We start from the raw sequence: 17245 nt of genomic DNA, 5'->3' as shown, positions 1-17245 counted from the left end.
AGAGGGCCTGTTTTCTTTTGGAAATGCTTATTTTATAATTTTTAAACTAAATATGTAAGGAGTCTATGTGAAATTTTTGTTCAGGTTCCATAATTTAAATATATGATATCCATATCCAATATATGATAATGCTTCAGATATCATCTCTTTTGGACATGGGAATATGAAGAAAGATAAAATAACTACTATTTTACAGTTTGGGTCCCCAGGGCTTTATGGTCTTTCTCAAAGATGAGCAAGGTTTTCCAACCAATATATAGTTTCCTCCTTCCGTGGTACCTCTATCACAGAAGTCCTGTGTGTGGAACTTAATTAAATACTCCTTCCTATAGTCCTTGGCTGAAGTTACTTAAGTTGTTTATTTTCTTGAAAGAAACTTATCTTTCTATTGCATTTAATATTGAAGGTAATTGTTAAAATGAGTGCTTAGTGAAATACTAGTGGTTCTTACACAGTAATACATATTTTAAACAACTCAGTTGAACAGAAAATGTGCTCTTTTAAGGAGGCACAACAATGTTCTTTCTGATTCCTTTACTGATACACTACTATTACTCTGTGCCTCATTCCTAATTCTGAGTTCTTTATATTCCAGTAAGATTAAAACACTTGTTAAAGGAACAGTGGAATAGTAGGCATTTAGCCCATGGGTAGAAGAAGCCTGTGGAAGAAAGTGCTTATCTATCTTGCTGGTGTCGCCAACCTTTGCCATACTTAATATTCTTTGTAAAGAGAAGTGTGAAATAGTTTATCTGGTATAACTTCTCAAGATAAATTGATGGTAGTTGAACATTTCTGAAATGTGACTGTCATTTCATATACATTTTAAAAACATTTTTAACTTTTCATGTTATGATAATTTTTAAATCATAAGAATTACACAAAGGGAAAGACGTTTCTATATACTCTTCATCTCGTTTTCCCAGGTATTCAGATCTTGTATAATCACAGTACAGTGAACTAAATCAGGAAATTGACACTGATACAATATTATTTACTATTCTGAAGACCTTATTCAATTTTTTTCAATTGGTCCATAAATGTATTTTTCCTGGTTCAAGGTCTCATCTAGGGTCACACGTTACATTCAGTTGTCATGTGTCCCTTAGTCTCCTCTGATCTAGGATAGTTTCATGACCATGACACTTTCGAAGAGTATTGACGAGTTAATTTGTAAAATGTCCCTCATTTTGGGTTTTCCTTATATTTCTTTGTAAGTTCAGGTTATGCATTTTTGGTGGGAATTACAGAGAAGTGATACTATGCCTATCTCAGTGCATGATATTAGGGGACTCATGACGGCCATGCGTATCTACTGCTAAGATTTTATGATTTTGAAGATTGTGAACTGAAAACATGTAGCCTAAAATGATGGGAAGGGGAAGAACTCTCATTGTTTGCTTGGAATCCTGGAATTTAAACAAAACACTTTGTTGTTGTGATCTCTTGAACTCGTTCATTATATTTTAATCAGAACCAAGCAGCATTGGCTGGGTCACTGGAACAGTCTGTTCCTCCAAACAAGTAGTTTATAAACATTTATAGAACTTCAAGATTGTTTTCTGTTTGAGCTATATGGGAAATATTTAGGTATAATGTAAGCTACAACAGAAATATGAAGAAAAAAGCAGTCATATGAAGTAATAATAATTAGATAAAACTTGTTTTCTAATTGCTAAAGACTTTGGGTGCTAATTATTGCTTAAGACACATAAATTCTGTGGCTGAATAGTCTTCTACATTTTGTATATTTACAAAACATCTGTGACGCTATTAATAAACTCCAAGAAAATTACATTGCTGCAGAAGAACTTCAATCCATTTTGCCTTCAATAGGAGTTACTTTATCAGACAAAGAGTTCAAGGAGATTGTGGCAAAGACTACTCAAAATGGTGAGACTGATAATACCAAACTTTTCGAAAAAATTAGATACTTTTATGGGATAGTATTAAATGATGGAGTAAGTTCTCAACTAGGAATGGAACAGAATGGGCCATGCTAAAGAAGATTCTAAAAGAACAGATATAAAAATGAAAAGTGGAAAAAAAAATTCCTGGAAAATCTGCCCTAATGCATTGGTTTGGAGGGACTAGGCCTTTTATATCTCAGAACTGTTATGTAACACTCTATCACTATCCCTAGCTATGCCTTCCCGTATGGGACAGGTACTGGAAAGGCTGGCCCAGTTGTAGGGAGGTTCAGGCAATAAGAGCACAAAATCCAAGGGGTACAAAAATCTCTGAGCAAATAGCCTAAGCATCCAAGAAGAAATAACCGGAGATTCCAAAATGGTAAGGAAGTGCTACAACTAGGAATTTAGGGCTAATGGTACTTAACCAATCAAGGCAGATGATTAGCATCTAGATGTTAAATAGCATATCCCAGTCACCAGCCTAAGTTCAAGGCAGATTTTAAGTTTCCAGGAAGAGCTTTTGTATTGGAGAAGTTGTTTTATCATTAAGTAAGACCCATCCACAACAGAAGTTCAGCTGAGGAGAGGGCAGAGGCAACATTTTGGGGAAAGACTGACTTGGGAATATGTTAGAAATGAATTCTTAGAACCTGAGCAAAATTTCTTAGCTAAGGCAAATGGGAAAGAAGATTAAAAAAAAAAACCTAAGGTGTAGGTGCTACTAAAATTATTGAGCCCTTGCATGTTGCTTATCAGGATTGGTAGGATCACTGTGGAGGGTGTATATCTAAAAATAGGTAGTTAATTGGATCAGCTGATAGTAATGGGGACACTTGGGTCTGTCAGGATTGGTCAGTATTGTCAAGGTGTCTTAATGGATAGCATTTTGACTGGGTTTTCATGATGGTATGAAATAGACTCCTTAAGTTTCTCATGGTCCATCTATATGGTCACCTTTCCTTTTTCCTATATCTATCAAAAATTGAGGACCTAGCTCAGTCCATTGCACTTTATAATAGGTATTTAAAAATTATTGAGTAATTATCAAAATGAAACGAACTGACCTAATTCAGAGACTCATCTAGGGAGACAGGATATGAAAGGAGAAATAGAATTATGATGAAGTGAAGAAGTAATTTTTTTCATAGTTGTATGAAACTATGAATTTACCTTTTATGCAAAAATATAAAGAATGCATGATCTAAAGTCTTTATTTTACAGGAAATGGAATGGTGAAATTAGATGACTTTATGAGCGCTCTCTCCAAGGAGCAAAGTCTTCCTGAATGTGATGGTAGGTAGGAAATTTATTTTAAAATGATTTGGAAGGAAAGAAGTGGTTAGGTTGAAAAGAGGTTCAACTGAACTGAGTTTGCTTTTTGGGTAGATACTTAATAGTTCTGAAATTCTCAGGCAAGCCATGAAAACTTGATGTATTAGGGTAGTGATAGCTAACTTGCTTCCCTCACAGAATTGTTAGATGGATTTTAAAAACCGTAAAGTACTACATAAATGTATAGTAAGGTAATGAGGGATTCCAACAGGTGATTAGCCCCATTTTTAGCAACTGATGGGTGATTTGATTTTTAATTTTTTTATAAGGAACTTGTTTGAATGAAATACTGGTTTTGTTTCCCTTGTTTTAGAACATTTCTAAAAAAACTGTATTAAGCTATAATTTACATACATAAAACTCACTCATGCACTAATTTTCATGAAATGTATAGAGTCATACAATCAACACCACAATCAGTTTGTTAAAAATTTTTGCTTGCAATGATTTTGGGTTTTTATGCAAATAATTAAATATGTTTCAGCAAGATTAAAATGAGAAATGAAAGATACTAAGCCTTGCTGTTTTTATTTCCTTTTGTTTATTCATACGCTAAAAATGAAAGATAAGCTTTTTGTGTCTTCCCAAAGGATTTCTCAGATAGAGAAAAATTAATCCAAAGGAAGAGATTTTTCTCTTATACTTACATGAAGTCTCATGTTAAAAACTACATTATTGTGGCGCCTAGGTGGCTCAGTCCGTTAAGCGTCCGACTCTTGGTTTCGGCTCCGGTCATGATCTCACAGTTTGTGAGTTCAAGCCCTGTGTTGGACTTCTTGTGGACAACACAGGGCCTGCTTGGGATTCTCTCTTTCTCTCTCCGCCCCTACCCTGTGTGCTCTCTCTCTCTCAAAATAAATAAACTTAAAAAAAAAGCTACATTATAATTTGTCAGTTACGATGAATTGCTTAAGTGGTGTTCTTAAAGACAATTATTAGCAAATTTCTTGAGTGCTTTACCTTGTAATCATTCATTCACGAACTCAGTCACCGTTTCATTGCTGTTTTGTGAAGTAGTGTCTTGGTTGTAGCCGACTTCTCCCTCCCATTTCCCCCATTATACTGTTTTTAAAATTTATCTTATTTTAACGTTTTATTTATTTAAATAATCTCTACACTCCACATGGGGCTCAGACTGACAACCCCAAGATCAATTGTCTCATGCTCTTTGGACTGAGCCAGCCAGGTGCCCCTAAAATTTATTTTTAATGGTGGTATCTAACACGTAACATAAAATTTGCCATCTTAACCATTTGTAACTGTACAGTTCAATAACATTAGGGTTACGTATATTCACACGGTTGTACAACGAATCTCTAGAACTTTTTCATCTTGCAAAACTGAAACTCTATACCCAGTGAACAACAACTACCCATCTGTGCCTCTCCAGCTTCTGACAACCATCATTCTACTTTCTGTTTCTGTGAATTTGCCTACTCCAGATACTTGAGTGGAATCATATAGTATTTGTCTTTATGAATGAATGGCTTATTTCACTTATCATAATGCCCTCAGGATTCATCCATGTCGTAGCACGTGCCAGATTTTTCTTTCCTTTTCGTGCTAGTATCACATTGCATGTATATGCCACATTCTGTTTGTCCATTCATCCATTAATAGACACCTGTGTTACTTCTACCTCTTGGCAATTGTCACTAGTGCTGCTGTGAATGTGAGTATGCAAATACCTCTTTGAGCCCCTGCTTTCAATTCTTTGGGATATATAATCAGAAGTGGACACGATCCAGGTTTGTAACATTTCCTTCACTCCTAAAATTCTCTTGTGCCCATTTACCGTTAATCTCTACCTCCATTCCCAGGCAACCACTGATCTGCTTTCTGTTTCCATAAAGTTGCCTTTTTTTTTTTTTTAACATTTAATATAAATGAAATCATAAAACATGTGGTCTTTTGTGCCTGACTTCACTTTTTTTGAGGCTAATTCATGTTGTTGTATGTATCAGTAGTTTGTTCCTTTGTATGGTTAAATAAGTCCATATTACATTTTATAGGTATATTCCATTTTGTTGATGGTTCACCAATTTATGACCTTTGCTTATTTGCAGTTTGGGACTGGTATGCATAATGTTGAAATTAATATTTGCATTGCAGTCTTTCTGTGGACATGTTTCCATTTCTTTTGGGTAGATTCCTAGGAGAATAATTGCTAGTGTATATGGTAAATTTATGTTTTACTTTTAAAGAAATTACCAAACTGTTTTCCAAGGTGGCTGTACCATTTTCATTCTCACCAGCAATGTGTAAGGATTCTGGTTTCTTCCTATCCTCCACATTTAGGTATTATCTTTTTGTTTATAATCATTATAATAATTGTGTAGTGGAATTTCATTATGGTTTTAATTTTGCATTTCCCTAATGACTGATAATGTCAAGTTTATTTGCACATGCTTACTAGCTGTTCATATATCTTTGGTGAAATATATATTCAAATCTTTTGCCCATATTTAGAATTCCATTTTGATTTATCTATAGTGTTTCAGAGTATATCTCTTTGTATACCTTTTAAAGTTGTTGCTTCAGGTATATATACATAACTTATCACACTATTGGTGTCATCATTTTGCCAGTTCAAGTGAAATACAGAAGTCTTATCTCCATATACATCCCTCCCTCCTTTATGATATAATTACCTTAAATATTTCCTTATATATATTTAAAACCACATCGGGTGGTATTATTTTTACTTCAACCATCAGACTTGATTAAAAAATTCAAGAGAAGGAAAGCCTACTATATTTACCCATATTTTGACTTACCATTTTCTTTTTTCCTTCTTGATATTCCAGAGTTTTTTTGTTTTATCCTTTATTTTCTGTTTAAGAACTTCCTTTATCCATTCTTAGGTCTACTGACAACAAATTCTTTTAGTTTCCTCTCATCTGAGAACATCTTGATTTCCTCTTCATTCCTGAAAAATAGTTTTTCTGAATATGGGATTTTACGTTGATAGTTCTTTACTTTCAGTACTTGAAAAATATTGTGTCACTTATTTCTGGCTTCCATGGTTTCTGCTGGAAATTCTGTCATTCAAATTGGTTTTCTTTCCCTATAGTGTTTTTCTTAGGCTGCTTTCAAAATGTTCCCTTGTCTTTAGTTTTCAGAAGTTTAATTATGATGGATCTTGACATGGATTTCTTTGGATTTATCCTGTTTGAGGTCCACTTTCGTCTTGGATCTGTAGGTTAATGTCTCTTGATAAAAATTTGGGAAGTGTGCAGGCATTATTTCTTTGAGTGCCTTTTTAAGTCTCTTTTCTTCTGGGACTCTGATGGACACAAATGTTAGATCATTTTTATATTCCTACAGGTCTCTGGAACTGTTCATTTTTTTCTTCAGTTTATTTTCTCAGTGTTGTTCATTGGATGATTTCAGTTGCTTTCAATTCATTGATTCTTACCTTTCTCTCCTCCTTTTAGCTGTTGAGTCCATCCACTGAACTTTTAATTTCAGTCATCATATTTTTTAGTCATTAAATCTCCATTTGGACTTTCTGTGTTGGTGTTTGTGCAAGAGAAAAAGCAGGCAGCTCTCCCAGTCCTCACATACTGTCCCTATACAGGAGAAGACCCCCACCCATCGGCCCAGCCTGATAGGCCCTAGGCCTCTACCACCTTTTTCCTTCCCCAGGCTCTAGGACTGACAAGATAGCTGATGGTTCTTTGGGACGCCCTGAAAAAGTTGATGTGCTGGATAAACTCTTTACCTCTCCAGGAGGAAACTAAGAGCTCGGAATTTTAATCTAATCCTGTGCTGAACAGAGGGGAGGATCACTGCTTTCTACCAGCCCAAGCCATCGCTTTATTCTACCCCAAATACTGGACTGTGCTAGACCCATCAGAGCTCCAAGGCTGGCAAAACAGACGCCAATCTTCTGGGGAGGCATTTTGGAAAAGCTGAATTTCTGGATATGTGGACCAAACTCTTCTTCCCCTTGGGTGAAGCTGGGAGCTAGAGTCTTTTTTGGATCATATGGTGCTGCATTGGAGGCAGCACTTGTGGGAGGGTGTCCCAAATCTCTGTACCAGCTTCAGTACGTCTGGTTTTGCATTCTCCTGGGATACAAGAGCCTGTCCGTTAGTTTCTAATTTCTCACAAAAGGAATTTATTTTTTAATTTCTGCTGAATCAGTGTGTTTGTGGGGAGAAGAAGGGTCCAGGGCATCCTACTCAACCATCTTACTGACGTCACTCACAAGCTGTTTACTTTTTAAAAAAATTTTTTTTAATGTTTATTTATATTTGAGAGAGAGAGAGAATGAGAGTGGGAGGGGGCAGAGAGAGATGGAGACAGAATCCGAAGGTTTCAGGCTCTGAGCTGTCAGCACAGTGCTCAACACAGAGCTTAAACCCATGAGTCATGAGATCATGACGTGAGCTGACGTCAGGTGCCCAACCAACTGAGCCACCCAGGTGCCCCATCAGCTATTTACTTTTAAGTGAGAATTTTTTTCATCTAAAAATTCCTTTCACAAGATAGTATCATATATCTTGTTCTACATATTTATACATAAAAATTACCTTTTTAAGAATCATTTTAAGAATCATCTAATTCAGACATCATTTTGATCATTTCTTTGTTTAGTAATCCATAATGACGTCCAGTGACTGCCTAAAGTCGATTAACTCCTGATAATGGCTTTAATGCCCTCCACTGCCCAGCTTCCTCACTTTACCTATCCTAATCTTCTATTAGAGAAAATCTATTTGAGTTTAGTTTGTTCCAAAATTTACACAAAAACACACCCGCGTGCATACCTGTCGACCCCCTTAATAATTCTATGTGTTTCTAAGTTATTTTAAGAAAATTTTATTGCATGGGCACCTGGGTGGCTCAGTTGATCGAGGGTCCACTTTGGCTCAGGTCATGATCTCGCCGTTCCTGAGTTTGAGCCCCATGTCTGGCTCTGTGTTGACAGCCTGGAGCCTGCTTCAGATTCTGTGTCTCCCTCTCTCTCTGCCCCTCCCTGACTCATGCTGTGCCTTTCTCTCTCTCTCAAAAATAAACATTAAAGCTTTCATTGCAGTAAAAATTTGTTTAAATTTAATGGAGGGAATACTGCCCAAATTTGTGAAGCATATATTCCAAAGTATCATAAAAAGACATGTGGGATAGTTATTTCCAAGTGATAATATTTATGTACACAGAAGATAAACTAAGATTAACCAGGGACTGAGCCATGTATTGCTACAAAATCTTACCCCAATTCATTATTCAGGATTGAAAGTTTTCTACTTATTTCTGTATCTGCTACTGAGAAACAGACTACTAAGAAATTTTAAATTGTTAGAAAATTAAATGGGGAAATTGTATAATATTTTTGTTCCTGTGCACTTAAATTGCAATTAAATTGGCACTTCCTTCGATACAGAGATTATAGCAAAGTAGAATATATTTTTGGCTCTCATTTTGTACTTTGTTGGTTTTCAGTATTAAAGATTCTGGTAATTCTTTTCATATATAACATTTCTGAAGTTATTTTCTATGCTTGTTTATTTAGTGTTAGAACTAAAATTCATCTTACTATTGGTGTTTTCTTTTTGACTTATATTTAATACTCATTAGCATACTGCTTTATTTTCAGTGTTGACTGATGTCATTAAAGCCATTGATAAAATTAAAGATGAAAATATTGATTATGAGGATATGAATACTTGTCTTCAGCATTTTGGAGTTTACCTTTCTAAGCCAGAATTTGAGAAGATCACAGAGTTGACTGAAGCTGACAGTAAGTGAAAACTGGGTTGACACATGTGAAAAGATGGTCACTTTGCTATTTTTTTCCCTCAGAATAATGACTTTATTTTTTTGATTAGAAAAAAGTCCATTAAAATGAAGTCAATACAGAAAAATACTCAAAAGCACAACAAAACACACAAAATCCCATGATCCAGAAATATCCAGTATTAACAGTCTTTCCAGACATTTTTTTCCTATAGGCAAAAGTACAAACAAAAAGAAAGTAGAGTTTGTGGTTTTGCTTTCTGACAAGGAAGAGGTCAGGACAGAAGTCATTAAATGGGACAAACGACTCTTTATTATGCCAAAGCCTATAATTCATAAGGAAGGTACTAGTTTTGAGTATCTATACCCTTATAACTTAGCAGCATCTTTTCTAAAGAGAAAGGGTGGTTGTGAGATAGACAAGTGTGTGGGGCTATCGATGAAATAAGAATGGCCATGAAGAGTATGTGAAGAGTACAGGAAGAGTATGTGAACTTTTATTACAATATATTTCTTATTTTGTGTGTATTAAAATTTTTCCATAATGAAAAGCAAAAAAGGAATAGAACAAATGTAAGTTATGTGCCTTACGTGAGAAAATAAGACTTTGTTAAAAGACATTATAGAATACCTAAATAAATTGGAATATATCCCATATTAATGGACTCAGAGACCCCCAAGTCTGCCAATTCTCATAATTAATTTACTTATCTAAAGCAATTCTAATAAAACCCTGACTTTTTTGATGAATTGATTCTAATATTTGTATGCATAAACAAAGATCAAGAGTAGCTAAAACACTCTTGAGGAAGAAAAACGTAGATAGGGTGTATGAGTGGTGTTGGAGGGATCTTGCTACCCTGGATATTAAGACTCATTATAAAGTTACAGTAAGTAAAACAGTGTGAAAATGGCACAGGGATAGAGAAATTGACTGATAGGACAGGATAAGTAACTTCCAAATGTATCTACACACATATAAGGAAACATATATAATGAGGTGGCAGATTACTGGGGGGGAGGGGAAGCACCAGTTAATAAATGGTGCTGGAATAATTAATTATTCAAATGTAAAAAATAGAATTGGATCCCTACCTATATATCATATTCAGTAATGATTTCCAGATACGAACACTAAAATTCTCTTTAGAGAAAGAAGAAAAATTTTCTGACTTAGAGTTACAAGGAATTATTTTTAAGATACAAAATCACTAACCAGAAAAGAAAAGATTTATACATTTGACTACATTAAAAATAAGAACTTCTCTTTATTAAAAGGTAATACAAACAGAATGAAAATACAAGCCACAAATGTAGCAAAGATTATTATTAAAAAAATTTTTTTTTAATGTTTATTTATTTTTGAGAGAGAGAGAGGTGCAGAGTATGAGATGGGGAGGAGCAGAGAGAGAGGGAGACAGAATCTGAAGCAGGCTCCAGGCTCCCAGCTGTCAGCACAGAGCCCTAAGCGGGGCTTGAACTCATGAATTGTGAGATCATGACCTGAGCCAAAGTTGGATGCTTAACCGACTGGGCCACCCAGGCATTCCAGAGTAAAGATTATTTGTAACACTCATAACAGCGAAAGATCATTGTGGAGAATAAATAGAAAACCCCTATAAATTAACAACCCAAGAGAAAAATGGCCAAATTACAAGAACAGCCATTGCCAGATGAAGAAACATAAGTTGCTAATAATCATATGAAGTCTTTTTATACACCATAGTAATCAGGGAAATGCAAAATTTAGGTCACAATGAAATACCTTTTGATGCTGACCAAATTGGCAAAAATTAAGGTCTGTTAATTTAATTGTTGGTAAATAAGGCAAAAGTGGTGAAAGAACTTTGAAAAACATTATGTAGTATTCTGTAAGGTTTTCATACTTCATGGCTTAGAAAATCCATTTTTTAGTGATACATCCCAGAAAATCTCTGCACTGATGTGCAAGGAGACATGTTAAAAGTGCTCATAGCAGCTCTGATCCTAATAGAAAAAGGAAGGAAGGGAGGAAGGAAGGAAGGAAGGAAGGAAGGAAGGAAGGAAGGAAGGAACAAAAAGAAACAACATGATCGGTGATAGAATGTATAAATAAATTGTGGTATTTACCACTGATGCATGATGAAATACTGATAATGTGTACGTTAGTGAAAATGAACTATAGCAATATACTATATGGATGGTTCTTGGAAATATATTGAATGAAAAAAGCAAGTCTAGGTTGCTATAGTGTGATTATTTTTATAGAGCTGTAAAACAAAATTAAGGAATATTTTGTTTATCCTGTGTAAAATTTTATGTAAAAAAGCAAGACCTTGGTTAATTTTAAAAAATTCAGCAATGTTCTCTCTGTAGAGAAGCAGTAGAATAGAATGGGGGAAGCACAGACGCAGATGCAGTGGTGTTAATAATGTTCTTCAACTGTGAGGGAGAGGAAGGGGGAAAAATGTTACAGAGAGGGAGTGAGGCAAACCATAAGGACTCTTAAATACTGAGAACAAACTGAGGGTTGATGGGGGTGGGGGAGAGGGGAAAGTGGCTGATGGGCATTGAGGAGGGCACTTGTTGGGATGAGTACTGGGTGTTGTATGGAAACCAATTTGACAATAAACTATATTAAAAAATAATAAAAATAAAAAGTAATTTTGTCCTTAAAACAATAATGTTCTTCAAATGGGAGGTGGGTTCAGTGGTTCAGCTAAAACATTTGTGTATCAAATAGACATTATCAAAAATAGGGAATCTATTGCTTTAGAAAGTTATATGTTCCTGTTAGTGAATGTAAATCTTCATTAACTCTAACATTCGCCTAGAATTTTTCAAAGTCTCATTTTTTTCAAGTCTTTAAATATTTGGTTAAGAATACAAAGTAATTTGGTGCTCCTTAAAGTAAACTTCTCAAAGATTCTTTATCTTGGAAATAGGCAATAGGCTGTGCCTTATCTTTTATAGATTAGAATTGGAATTTGATTTTTTTAGTGGCATAAACAAAGGAGTAGTGTTATCAAAAGCTCATCCTATTTATATAAAACCTTTATATGCGGCCTTAGAAAATTCTTAGAAATCTTTATCCATTCTAATATTGGGATATTATATATAATCAAAGAAAGACATTTTCTAAGTATAGAATGACTATTAAAATGTTTAATAGTTTCAAAAGCATACTGGAATAAAGATAACAATGTGAATGGTAGCCTGAGGTGGGAGAAACCAGAGGTCAAGAAAGCTCACTTCTAATCTCTGATCTTGTATTTCCTTTTGTGACCTGGGGAAAAAAATCATGATATCATGTCTAAGTATTTTTTAAAATGTATAAAATAATACACTAATTCTTTACCGACATATCTTTGAGTCGTTGTCAGGCCAAGACAAGATAATGTAAGTTAAAATTAAAAATGTTGTATGCTTGTAACTAGAAAGATTTTGATTAACTTTCCTGGCATTTTTCAGTTTTACTTTCTCCTTGTGTGTTGAATTGCTTTTTCCTCTTAGAACCATATATTTTTAGTGGTATTAGCTGATGGCTATAATCATGTTATCTCCCTATAATTTATTTTACATAATTCTATAGTTGTCATAATTAACATTTGAAGATATTGAAGAAAATATTCTTTTCTCCTTAGAAACGAAAAAAGTGAATTTTAAAGATTTCATTGATACAATGATGACCAATACGGAACGCTTCTCTGAAAAATTATGTAAGAACATCACATTTTGTGCTTTTATTTACTTTTTCAAGTTTATTTATTTATTTTGAGAGACAGAGAAAGAGCAGGGGCAGGGCAGAGAGAGAGAAAGGGAGAGAGAGAGAATCCCAAGAAGACTCCACACTGTCAGTTACAGAGCCCAGTGCACAGCTCGATCTCACAAACCATGAGATCGTGACCTGAGCGGAACTCAAGAGTTGGACACACTTACCCGACTGAGCCACCCACCCCAACATATATTGTGCTTTTAGTGGACCAACTGGTGTGACAAACTTTAGAAGAGTGTAGCAGACTAGAAGAGGTAGTCATCCTGTAGATCATCAGCCAAACAGATGCCTGGCTTACTGCTGATGTTTGGTTTCAATCTTCTCTGTTAATGATTTCTAAATCTCGAGCACTTCCATGTGCAAATGAATTGAAAGTTTTTACGAGCTTCCTGTTTATCCTCACACTTACTATAAAGAGCTAGAACCGTGTATATAAAATTCCTTTTCGGAAGATGTAAAACGTCTTCCCAATTTGGGGAAGTGATGCCATCTAGTGACTAGCGCTGAGTACTCATATGCAGAATTTCCTCTTTCATTTGTTTATATATTTTTTTCCATCTTCCAATTTATTCAGTAATATTTACTGAGCCATTGTTATATATGCTTTCTGTTAAGCTGATGAGCTGTTAAGATGAGAAAGACAGTCTTGGCCACTCAGAAGCTCACTGTAAAGAAATACAAGGTCCTATATGTATATTTTAAATGGAGTGAAGCTAGTTTAAAAATTGAAGCGAAAAGTAGCATTTTGTTATTTTGTGCTTAGCTGTTGGGTAATAGTGCATTTTAAGTAACAGTTATTTTACCTTACACTAGAAATCAATTTAATTTGCTTTGTATTCAAGGTGGAACATAATAGATTAATTGGAGGAAGAGATTATTTGCATTGTTAGTCACTTCATTTATCCTGGGAATTTTAGTTTCATGGAGATAAAAAGTTTTTGTTTTTGTTTTTAAACATTTTTATTATTTTTGAGAGACAGAGAGAGATAGAGCACGAGCCGGGGAGGGGCAGAAAGAGACAGAAACACAGAATCTAAGCAGACCCTAGGCTCTGAGCTTGTCAGCACAGAGCCCGACGTGGGGCTCAAACTCACAAACAGCGAGGTCGTGACCCAAGCTGAAGTAGGATGCTTAACCAACTGATCCACCCAGGCACCCCGAGTTAAAAAGTTTTATTAGCACAGAGTTGTATAGTATATTATCTTACTCGTATCTATAGTTAAATTTCCTTTCTTGTTGTTAAATATTGCACATTTATATTCACTGCTTTCCTTTTTTCTTCATCTGGCTGCTCATTTCTTCACCAGACAGCTTATTGGTTCTGTATACCTCATTGGGACCTTCTATCCATTTATCCCTCAACTTTGTCCTTACCCACCAGTCTCCCTGTTTTCACTTTTCTTCCTTATCCACTTGAAAATCACTGGTCTGTGTACCTCGAATACCCTACAGTATTCAGTACCCTAAATTGCCCTTTGGTTGCACCTGTCTTACAAAACTCCCAACCCTGGCTTTTCCTCGTGGCTGACATCATTTCTAGAGAAAATTATATAGCTCAGCAGATTGAACACTTTGAAATCTTGACCATCAGTGTCTGGTGGCCCTCAGCACTACCTAGGAATTATGTGATTCCCACCCTCTCCCAGTTAGTTTATTCTTTTACTCTCTGAAATAACTAATTAACAGTCTCCATTCTCTCAAACTTCCATTCCTACTCCAACCTTAGCCCTTCTCACATTTAGCAGATAATGTAGCCTTTAAAAGGAAAATAGAAGCCTGTCACTATTTTGAGGACGTTAAGATATTTCCCAATATTTTCTCCTCAAAGTTTTTAAGTATTTCTTTTTCATAGTTAAGTCTTTAATTCACCTGAAATTGATTTTTATGTTTAGAGTGAAATTGGGATCCAATTTAATTTTTTTCCATAAAGATATTAGCTGGTGACAGTTTTATATTAATTCTTTGAGATTTATGTATTATATAAATTGATTTGGAACCTGACACTCACACATGATGGCCTTGGGATTTAGGTTATCATTGGAGATTTTATTCCTTCTATTCATACCTCTGGCAGAGAACAGGCTTTCTTCTTGAATTCCTAAAAAGGTGACTAAAGTGTTTTTATTAATAATTTTCAGATGGAAAGATTTTCCAGGGCCCTGTCTTTTTTGGGAAAAGTTTTCAATTAGCAATAATCGCGCCTCGGATAAACCTCATTGGCTATGATACTGCCACTGTGCAAAGCTGGGCCCTGTCTTTTTTTTGTTTGTTTGTTTTGTATTAAATTTTTTTTTAATGTTTATTTATTTTTGAGAGAGCAAGAGACAAAGTGCGAGCAGCAGATAGGCAGAGAGAGGGAGACACAGAATCCGAAACAGGCTCCAGGTTCTGAGCTGTCAGCACAGAGCCCAATGGGGGACTCGAACTCACAAACTGAGAGATCGTGACCTTAGTTGAAGTCGACGCTTAACTGACTGAGCTACCCAGGCCCTGGTGTTAAGTACGCACCTCTATAATTCTAGACTTGTCTGTATCAAGTAATAACAATAATACTTATTATATTACTCACATTTATTGAGGGTTTACTATGTGCCAGTACTGTTCTAAATAATTTTTATTTATTAACTCACTTAATTCTCACATCAACTCTATTATTTTTATTTTATGGATGGGAAAACCACAGCACAGAGGTTAAAGAAGTCACATAGCTAGTATGTGGTAGAATTAAGATTAGAACTCAGGTAGAGTGGTGCCTGGTTGGTTCAGTCAGTTGAGTGTCCGACTTTTGATTTTAGCTCAGGTCATGACCGCAGCGTTGTGAGATGGAGCCCCACATCAGGCTCTGTGCTGGGCATGGATCCTGCTTAAGATTCTGTCCTGAGAGGCCCTTTGTCAGCTTGGCAGAGTGGTGCCACCCCAGAACCCGGGTGTGTGGAGTGGGATCCTTTAAGGCGTTGGGGTTTGAATCCCAGCTGAGTGCCTGGGAGGTGCAGGAGACTGTGGAGCGGGACAAACTGACCAGATCGTGCCTGTGCTGTGCTGTGAGGGCTGCCTGAACAGGGTGGTTTGGTCTAGGGAGGAGAAACTGCGATGATGCCATTTTCCTCCAATCACCAACATGGTGGGGCTTCAGGGAACAGGACAGCAGGCCCCCAGTGGAGGTTGGACTGCTTACACCAAACCCTGCCTCACCATGCCTGGCAACTGCATATCTGCTGGAGGGAGAATTGACCCTTACCCAACCAGAGGGTCCCTCCTCCAGACCAGCACAACCACTGGTTCCAGGGCACCATCGGACAACGGTCCGGCAGTTTTTCATTTTCTGATTTGATTTTTGGAAATACATATTTTCTTTTCTTGTCTTTTCTCCTTCTTCTTCTTCCTTCCCTTCTCTATTCTGGTTGTTAATTTGTTTAAGCAGGCATTTTTAATCTATGCATTTTACACCTCTTCTGTATCTCCTCCTTCTTTATTTTTCTCTCTCTCTCTAGATTAAGCCATATAGTTTCTCTGATTCTCTGCCTGCTCAATTTTTTTTTCTCTTTCCCTGCCTCTGTCATTTCCCTCTTTCTATGGGATAAGGCTTCTTCCACCCCCTCCCCTTTTTAATTTTTTCCAGGGTTACTTCAATGAACAAATCAAAGCACGCCTGGTGGAAAGTCCAAACCACCAGTGCGAGTAGGGGTATAAAGCAACCAGAGTCACAACAACAGAGAGCATGTGACACACTCCAAAAACACCTCCTGAAGGGTCAGGCCCTGGATAGTATATGACCCCTTTTTAACATAGTAGTACTCACAGGGGCAGGACACATAACAAACTATTAAAACACGTAAAAGACAGAAAACTAGACAAAATGACTAGACAGAAGAATTCTCAAAAATTCTAGGAAGAAATGACAGCCAGAAAAATTGCTCAAAACAGATATAAACAATATATCTAAACAAGAATTTGGAATAATAGTCATAAGACTAAGAGCTGGGCTTGAAAAAGCTATAGAAGACAGCAGAGAATCTATTGCTGCAGAGATCAAGGACACAAGAGATAGTCATGATGAATTAAGAAATGCAGTAAATGAGATGCAAAATAAACTAGATGCAGAGACAGCAAGGATGAAGGAGCAGAGGGAAGAATAAGTGAAATAGAAGATAACATGGAAAATGATGAAGCTGAAAAAGAGAGAGAGAGGAAAATATTAGACCACGAGGGGAGAATTAGAGACCTAAGTGATTCAATGAGATATAATAATATCTGTATCATAGGAATTCCAGAAGGAGAAGAAAGAGACAGGGGCAGAAGGTTTGTTTCACCAAATTATAGTTGAGAGCTTCCCTAATCTGGGGGAGGAAGCAGACATCCAAGTCCAGGAGGCCCAGAGAATTCCCTTCAGAATTAACAGAAACAGGTCAGCCCCAAGGCATGTCATAGTGAAATTGGCAAAATACAAAGATAAAGAGAGAATTCTGAAAGCAGCTAGGGACAAACGGGCCTTAACCTACAAGGG

The 17245-nt window shown here is 36.1% G+C and overlaps 1 protein-coding gene and 1 pseudogene across 1 annotated transcript in view; one reads left to right on the top strand and one right to left on the bottom strand.

Moving 5' to 3' along the window:
* The window catches only part of EFCAB13 (EF-hand calcium binding domain 13), a 99388-nt gene that overhangs the window by 47639 nt on the left and 34504 nt on the right, over nucleotides 1-17245 (top strand). Inside the window, exons 11-14 of the mRNA XM_053891235.1 lie at nucleotides 1756-1893; nucleotides 3135-3206; nucleotides 8848-8991; nucleotides 12611-12685. Coding sequence (XP_053747210.1) covers nucleotides 1756-1893; nucleotides 3135-3206; nucleotides 8848-8991; nucleotides 12611-12685 — 429 coding nt within the window. The remainder of the gene's footprint in view (nucleotides 1-1755; nucleotides 1894-3134; nucleotides 3207-8847; nucleotides 8992-12610; nucleotides 12686-17245) is intronic.
* Nucleotides 14861-14987, bottom strand: LOC128773749 (U4 spliceosomal RNA; annotated as a pseudogene).

Source organism: Panthera pardus, unplaced genomic scaffold (genome assembly GCF_024362965.1).
Source record: "Panthera pardus isolate Hobbes unplaced genomic scaffold, ASM2436296v1 HiC_scaffold_269, whole genome shotgun sequence".
Lineage (NCBI taxonomy): Eukaryota > Metazoa > Chordata > Mammalia > Carnivora > Felidae > Panthera > Panthera pardus.
This window is presented reverse-complemented; position numbering and strand designations above follow the sequence as displayed.